The sequence below is a fragment of the Sciurus carolinensis genome, chromosome 5, assembly GCF_902686445.1.
Source record: "Sciurus carolinensis chromosome 5, mSciCar1.2, whole genome shotgun sequence".
Lineage (NCBI taxonomy): Eukaryota > Metazoa > Chordata > Mammalia > Rodentia > Sciuridae > Sciurus > Sciurus carolinensis.
Genome location: NC_062217.1, coordinates 122022456 through 122030759, shown reverse-complemented (window position 1 = coordinate 122030759; position 8304 = coordinate 122022456). Strand labels below are relative to the sequence as shown.

General features: G+C 59.2%; 1 protein-coding gene across 4 annotated transcripts in view; it reads right to left on the bottom strand.

Moving 5' to 3' along the window:
• Positions 1-3570: 3570 nt before the first annotated feature.
• The window catches only part of Pald1 (phosphatase domain containing paladin 1), a 106057-nt gene continuing 101323 nt past the window's right edge, over positions 3571-8304 (bottom strand). For all 4 annotated transcript variants that reach the window (XM_047553788.1, XM_047553790.1, XM_047553789.1 and 1 more), the window contains 2 exons: positions 5525-5680; positions 3571-4060 (listed from right to left, as the gene is read on the bottom strand). In XM_047553788.1, coding sequence (XP_047409744.1) covers positions 3908-4060; positions 5525-5680 — 309 coding nt within the window. In that variant the 3' untranslated portion in view covers positions 3571-3907. The remainder of the gene's footprint in view (positions 4061-5524; positions 5681-8304) is intronic.

Below are 8304 nucleotides of genomic sequence, written 5' to 3'. Positions count from 1 at the left end.
GTGCCACTCAGTCAGTTCCTATCAGGGATTAATTCACTGACTGGATCAAGACTCTCGCACCCCATCATTTCTCCTCTGAATCTTCTTGCACTGTCTCACACGTGAGACTTTGGGGGACACCTCACATCCAAACCGTAACAACCAGTGACCTCCAGTGGGCCGGGACTAGGTTGGTGGGGGACTTCATAAACTGCTGGTCTTCAGCTCAGCCCCGAAGACGCCATGCTGAGTTCACAGGAAGCGAGCCCATGGCTTCCAGACAGTGCACTGCCACACAGACCCCTCGATGGCGACCTGGGGGTGGAAGATGAACCAACGAGGGGAGGTGCCACGGCCACATCACAGATGCCCGATCCGTGTGACTCACGGGAGACAGGCGTGTCGTGTGGGTGGAGGGGAACCCTCTGGAAAGCCTGTGAGGGTTTGAACAGCAATGAGTCTGAGAACCACCAGAACCTGCGAGACTATTCACAAAATCATGGTGTTTCCTCTTGGGCCCCTCCCCAAATGACCCCAGCTCCCGCCGTTTCCTAGAGGGTTTGACATGTCTCTCCCCCATCACTGAAAATGGCAGAGAGGACCCCAGAGCCGGCACTGGCTCCGGCAGCCGCCTCTGATGTGAGCAAGGCCTGGGGCCCACAGGCTCTCTGGGCCTCGGTATCGCCAACTCTACGATGGGACAAGAGCTACCGGGTCTGGCGGAGGGCTGGGCATGTCTGTAGAAGAAGCCGAACAGTGCTGGACAGGTAAGTGCCGGATAAAGAGCTTCATGAACTAAGCCAAGGTTATGGATCCAGGAATGGGTCAGCTCCAGTGTAGACCGAGGCTGCGAGACTGCGGGGAGGTGGAAGGGAGCGTGTATCTGACGACATTTTAAAGCTAAAAAGAAATACAATGTACAGAATAAAGTGTCACCACCCTAACAAATCAGTGAGAAAAAGAAAGAAAAAAAAAAAACATAGGACACAGATGATTCAAGAAAGAGAAAATACAAATGACTAATAAGCATGAAAACAAGCTCAACCTCACTAAGCATCCAATACAAAGAAATAAAACACTAAGCTGGGAACAGTGACACACACCTGTGATCCCAGCACTGCAGGAGGCTGAGGCAGGAGGATCGTGAGTTCAAAGCCACCTCAGCCACTCTGCGAGGCCCTAAGCAACTCAGAGAAACCCTATCTTTAAATAAGAGGGAGAATGGGAATGTAACTCAGTGGTAAAGCATCCCTAGGAAAGAGAGGAAGACAAAGGAGAAAGAAAAGAAAGAAGAAAGGGTCCACCCACTACCCCACGGAGAGGGGTGCTGATGTTCTGTGAAGCATGGTTTACAAGTCTGAAAATTCAAAAATAACCCCATGTGCCCCGCGTGGAGGTGCACACCTGTAACCCCAGCAATCAGGAGGCCGAGGCAGGAGGACCAGAGTTCAAAGCCAGACTCAACAACTGGCAAGGCGCTAAGCAACTCAGGGAGACCCTGTCTCTGAATAAAATACAAAACAGGGCTGTGGGTGTAGCTCTCAGTGGTTAAGTGCCCCTGGCTTCAATCTCCAGTGGTACCACCACCACCATCAACAACAACAACCCCATGGAAGACCATATATCATTTTTTAAATATTTTTACATAGATTTTCAGTTGTTGATGGACCTGTATTTTATTCATTTATTTATATGCAGTGCTGAGACTTGAACCCAGAGCCTCACACATGCTAGGCAAGCGCTCTCCCACTGAGCCCCAGCCCCAGCCCAAGGCTAAATACCTTGATGCAGGCTTGAGACCACAGGTGTATACATTTGCAAAAATTCATCAAAGGGACACTTAAGATTTGTGCATTTTTGGTAGCTACATTTTACCTCAAAAGAAAAAAGTCTAAATGTCCAAGAATAAAGGGATCGACTTTTTACAGTTATTAAGCATCCACATAATAAAATGTATGTAACCATTAAAATGTTTCAAAGGCAATCAGGCATGTGCCTATAATCCCAGTGGCTCAGGAGGCTGAGGCAGGAGGACTGCAAGTTCAAGGCCAGCCTCAGTGATTTAGCAAGATCCTGTCTCAAAACATAAAAGGGTGGGGATGTGGCTCAGCGGTGAAGTGCCCCTAGATTCAATCCCTAGTACCAAAAAAATAAAATAAAAAGTAAATAAAACCAGAGGGCAGGAAGTAGGGAACAGAGGATAAAGAGGAAGTGGAGGCTAAAGTCCATCCTCCTTTAAAGGTCCTAAATTCCACCTTTCCCTAGATATGGTAGTTCTTCACACTTCAGTGAGAATTAGCTGCTTGTGACAGTTTATGCGAGCATGACAGCCTTGGGTGTCCAGTGTGCGAAGGGAAGGAATGATGGGGATGTGAAGGAAGGACTGTTCTACATCTGCCTCACACGAATGATAAACCAGCAGCTGAGCACACTTCACATTTAAGCTCTTTTTAATGCTCAAAAGCTCTGTACAAAAAAAAAAAAATCACAAATGATTCCTCACAACACCCCTGTGAGGTAGGTAGGCAAGTATTATTCTCCCATTTTACAGATGGGGAAACTGAGGCAGAGAGGTGCAGTGATCAGCCAGTGGTCCCAAAACAGCTGAAAGTCAGGGTCAACCATGAGAACACAGGGATCCCTCCCAGTTCAGCCCCAGTCTCTGACTCCTCAGCTAGACCTTGTCTGCAAAGAAATTAAAAATCTTGAGTACATGCAAAAATAAAAACAAACCTGAAAAGGTAGTGAAGAGACATACAGTAGTTCTGCAAAGGTAACTCAGCTAAGAAGGTCACCATGGCCCACACTTGGCAGGTGTGGACACCTCTGGCCTCTGCTCTCCCTTCCAGGTCTCGTGGCCCCTGAGCAGCGCACCCTCCTGTTCCCTGCAGGTGAGCAGGAGCTCCCCAGAGAGGGGCTTCCCAGGCCCACCCGGCGGGAGGACAGGCTCCTCACTGGGTCTCAGCAAACGCCAGCCCCCAGCCAGAGGCAAGTCTCAACCCACACGGCCCTGTCACCTCTCCACGCTGCCTTCCCCGGGACCCCAGCTCAGCAGGCCCAGGGAGGCAGCTCAAGATCCTCTGCGAGGATGTTCTGGAATCCAGGTGACCCCTCCTGCCCTCCTTGGCCGGGTCCCACATTCCACGATTGGCAAGGGCCACCCAGCGCCCCTTCTTGATCCCCAAGTCCTTGGGGTTCCCGCAGCAGCAGGTGGGGGCTTGGGGCCACCTTGCCCTGGTGGGACGGGAGGGAGGTGCAGAGGGGCCTGCAGCCCAGGCTGCCGGGCAAACGCCTCCTCCACCTGCGGGAACCTTCCTCCTGCATGAGGGATGTCCAGCTCCTTGGGAACCTCCACTGTCCTGCCAGCCCCAGGAAGCAGGAAAGGCAGGGGAGCAAAGGCCTCAGCAGCCAGAGACACGCGGCCGTCCTCCACGCGACGAGCGGGAGACACAAGGAAACTGGGCGAAGCTTCCTTTAAAGTCCACCAGGGCACTGTCCCCTCACTCACCTCGGGCAGCCAGGGACCCCACGGCCTGTGCTCAGGCAGCAGAGGGGAGGGCGAGAGGGGGAGCAGAAGAGAAGAAGCAGGCAAGGGCAGGGGAGCCCCAGGTCAGGCTCGAACCTCTGAGAGGGACAGGACGGAGGTGGCCACTGGCGTTTGGCTTTTGACGGGGGAGTGTGCTCCTAGGAAGCTGAACGCCAGCAGGTCTGCAAGGTGCCCACCCTGGTCCCCTGGAGGCTCATGCCTCTGAGTCGCCAGGAACGACTGTGCCCGCCACGTGTCCTACGTGAAGCTCCTTCTGGAAAGGCTCCCGAGCCCCGGTCTCTCCAGGCAGCTGGGACTCGGGTCCTCATGGCGGCACCCCAGGGTCAGTCCAGCTGCAGAAGCTCAGGGCCCCACCTGCCCTGCAGGAGGGACAGGGAGCCCCTACAGGAAGTCCCCGGCAGCAGGGGGCTCGGGGCCGCGGTTCTGCTCCTGCCACCGGTGTCGCAGCCGTGAGAAGGGCTGGCGCTCCAGGCCCTCCAGCTCAGGGAAGCCCAGCTGGTCTAGGATCGCGTAGACGCCGGCCTTGGAGGCCACCTGGGGAGGGCAGACAGGGCGGTGCGTGGGGCGGTCCAGCCCCGCGTCAGCCATCCTCCCTCTCCTGGGACTGGGGCTCCACGGGGGGCACAGGCCGCGGCTCTGGCACCAGCTGGGCCCAGGGGAGGTGGGAGAAGGCAGGCGGAACCCTGGGCTGGGAGTTCGGGCTCTGGGCCTCAGCCCCCATCGTACGGCTGGCACCTCCCTGGACACTCAGCGTGCTGCCCGGCCACCAAGCACCCGGATGGGGACCCTGGCCAACCCCCCGACGGCCTTCGCCTTCCCTCCCCCATCATCCTGGGGACAGGGAGGCGGCCACTTCTTTCTGCGTGTCTTTCCTGTCCCTGGGCCCCTCACCCCCCGGCTCCCTCCGCTCCTCCCCAGGGGAGAGGGGCTGAGGGTCCTGGGGCTGGAGCCACGGTCCTCCCTGGACCAGCCGCTCTCCGTCCTTGGCATCCGTCCCCTCCCCAGACCCAGATTCCTCCCAGCTCCTGAGCCCCCTGACTTCCTGTTCCCAAGCTGAGTCCAAGAGAGAAGTGTCCTCGTCCCCTGACCCCACACTTACACCCCACCCCGGGAGCTGGGAGAGGAAGGGGACCCAGACATGCTCAAGAGGGCGGCCCCGCCTGGGCCCTGGCCGTGCCCTCGGCTCTGGCTGACTCAACACCCCTCTGAAGGCAGGAGGGCTCACTGGCAGGGCGTCCCCTCCGCCATGGCCCGAGGACCACCCAGAGGCTGGTCCGTAGGGGCCCCCTCGACGGCCCTCTGGTGCTGCGGTGGTCTCCCTGCCTCTGCTCCCTCGCGGCCCTGAGCCTGCGGCTCCCTGCTGAGCCCCACACCCTTGCCCACCCACTCCGGCTGTGTCGCTGGCACCTCCAGTCCCGAGTCCAGATTAGTCACCAGGCTTCACCAGTGAGGTCGGGAGGAGCTGGCCTCCTGGCGGGGGTGGCCGCAGGCCGCTCTGACGAGGAAGGAGTACCCTCCTGACTGACCGGGGCTGCCAAGGCGGGAGGCTGGGCGGGGGAGCGGGGCTGACCAACAGCAAGGGCGGCGTCTGAGGCCAGGACAAGGCGGGCCTGTTCTAACCACGGCCCTCGGCAAACCCCTCTGGGCCGGGTCTCTTCCTGCCTGAGGCAGCGTGCGGCCCAGATGGCATCCACGGACCCCACCAGCACCTGATGTCATTCCCACGCCAGTGCTGAGGACCGCAATTTGTCTAAGGTCACAACTGGAAGGACAGGGACGCGGCAGGGACGCAGCAGCCCTGCCCTTCACCCCCAGGGCACAGGCAAGGGCCGAGCATGAGGATGGGCAAGAATGAAGCGCCCGGACCCTGAGCCAGCACCCGGTGCAGGTGCGCAAGACCTGCAGTCGGACAGGGGATGGAACTCCCTCCACAGGGACCTGGGGCCCGCGTCCCCGCACGGGGTCCAGGAGGGGTGACCCGGCCCTCAGGCCTCTCACCTCCCGCATCCAGGTGCTGAAGGGCCTCTGCCAGGAGCCGGCCTTCTCCAGGTGGAGGTAGGCGTTGAAGAGGATCAGGTAGACGTAGCGCTCCAGGTACTGCACGCTGCGCAGCTGCAGCCTCCGCGCCTCCTGCTCCTCCTTGGCGGCCTTCGCCTGGAGCAGAGGGAGAGCCAGGGTCAGCCCGGACCCCCGGCCCTCACACAAACACGCACCCCTAGGCCCTGAGCCCCGGGCAGCCGACTCAGGCAGCAGAGTCCAGGTGCCCCCCACCCAGCCAATGACCCAGGGGGACACCAGTTCCTGGGGCCAGAAACTGGCTTCCTACTGAGTGGAGGCCGATCACTGGCCTCCCTCAGTCTCCACTTCCTGTGACCAGTTCCTGCTGAGGTAACCAGCAACAGGAAAGCTTGTGGTGCCCGAGGTATGGGGAGGTCTCTAACCAAGAGGGGGACTCAGTGCCAGTGCCTGGTGGCTGCTCCCTGGGCCTCCGTCCTCCCAGGATGAGAGCCAAGACTGGGTCCTCAAGCCAGAGAACAAGGGCTCTGATCATGGTCTAGAAGGGGTCAGCGAGGACGCTGCCCCATGTGCAGGGGCAGTGAACAGCTGGCCTGGCTGGAGAGAGAGCTGAGGGACAGAAAGGGAAACTGGGACTCGATCACAGAAGCCACCTGTGTCTCCTAGGAATTAATTCTCCAGGCTGGGGTTCATGAACTAGCTGTCCACAAAACCATCCGGAGCTTTAAGACGCAGGCACCCAGGGCTCATCCCAGACCAATCGATGAGAATTTCCGGGGAGCGAGGCCAGGGTGTCAGGACCATCAGAGGCTCCGTGGCCAGGGATGAGCACCATGGCTTCAGCACTGGGAGCCACAGAAGGTGTGGGTGTGAGAGTGATCTGTTCACAGAAGGCTCATGGGACATTTAATGCTCTGGAGGAAGGAGACTTTACAGGGGGTCCTTTTGAGGTTCTCCTCAGAACAGACCGGGAGACGAGGCCTGGGACACACACTGGAGGGTACTCTGCTGCCGTGGCCAACAGATGTGCGGCCCACGCGGTCCCAGCCACACCCCGCAGGAGGCAGCGGGAGGGTGCAGCCCGGCCTCGCCCTGCCCCGGCCTCTCACCCACCCACCACGGCTCTCTGATCCAGGAAAGGACGTGGCACAGGGGCTGTCCCTCCACATAAGCCTCAGGGCCGGAAGAGGTGGAGCTGGCCTCCCAGCAGCTGGGCCACAGCTGGACGCGTGCATACTCACTGGGTTCCCAGGCACGACAGCCCAGAGCCCTAAGATCAGAGCTGGCGTGGGCCTGTGCAGGGCCCCGACCGCGACTTCTGCCTTTGCAGCAAAGCTCCCAGGGTCACGTGAGTGAGCGGCAGAGCCGCCCCCCCACTCCACCCATGGAGCTCTGGGGCCCTGGGGAGGGCAGAGAGCAGGGTGTGCCAGGAGGGGCCAGGGCAACTCCGAGACCCAGAGCTGGGTGCTGGCCCCAGTTCTGTCGTTTAAGCCCTCAGCCCCTAAGATCCCAGGGGTAGGGTTTCTCAGCAAGGTGAGGGGTGAGAAAGCACCTGCGATCCACGGGAGCCACAACAACCCGCTCGTTCACTCGAGAGGGCCCTGGGGACACAGAGGTACGTGGCAGGCTCTGCCCTCCCCCTTCCCTCCCCCGAGAGGCTCCTGGGCTAGAAGAGGTGGCGGAAGGTGACTGCAAAGCAGCCAGAGCCCAGAACCACGGGATGGAGGGAGAGCATCGAAGGGGAAGTGGCACCCAGGTGGGTTAGGAAGGACAGTAGGCACACGGGAGGCAGGAAGGGAACCAAGAGCGTGTAAATACAGGAGGACAAAGGAGAAGGAGCCTCTAGTGCAGGGGAGAGGTGAAATGGGGAGGGCATGGCCCAGACAGGTGCGCAGAAGCCAAGCCAAGACGGGACCTGACACACAGAGGGGTCGGAGTTGAGTCAGGAGCGGTGGCCCATGCTCTAATCCCAGAGGCTTGGGAGGCTGAGGAAGGAGGATTGCGGGTTCAAAGCCAGCCTCAGCAGTGAGGCCCTAAGCAACTCCGAGACCCTGTCTTTAAATAAAATATAAAAAAAGGACTGAGGATGTGGCTAGTGGTTAAGTGCCCCTGGGTTCAATCCCAGGTACCAAAAACAAACAACAAAAAAAGGGGGCCAGAGTTGGCCATGAGGTTGGGAATGACCCAAGGCTCCTTAGAACGGCTTCAGCAGGCTGGGGGCAGCGCGCTGCTGTTTCAAGGGCGAATGGAGCACGAGCCAACTTGGCTTAGGAACTAGGCAAGAGACCCACAAAAGGCAATTCTCCCTGAATGCAAACCGCGGCCAATACAAAACCAGCCGCCTGTCCCCAGGCCTGGCTACCTTACGACAGAGTGCAAGAGGGCAGGGCCCACCCGCCTCCTGGGCTGCCCTGCCCTTTCCCAGAATCCATCCCAAGGCTGGAGCCTCCTTAAAACCCTTCCTTAGAAAGGAGAGGAAATCACCCCCAGTTCCACTGGGCGAGGGCCACTGTCAACGACCTTCGATTAAAGGGCACAGAAATGTCCCGTGGGCACAGAAGCTCTCGGCTCTTGTCTGGCGGCGGACAAGCTCTGTGGCCTACTCCCTCAGGGACAAGGCCCGCCTGTCCAGGAGACAGCACCGGGACTAGGGCCGAGGAGGATCGGGGACAGGAGAGCGAGTCCTCCCGAGTCCCACGGCAAGGGTGGAGTCATCTCTGAACCCAGACCTCTGGGCAGACGCCGCTGACGCCCCCAGAAGG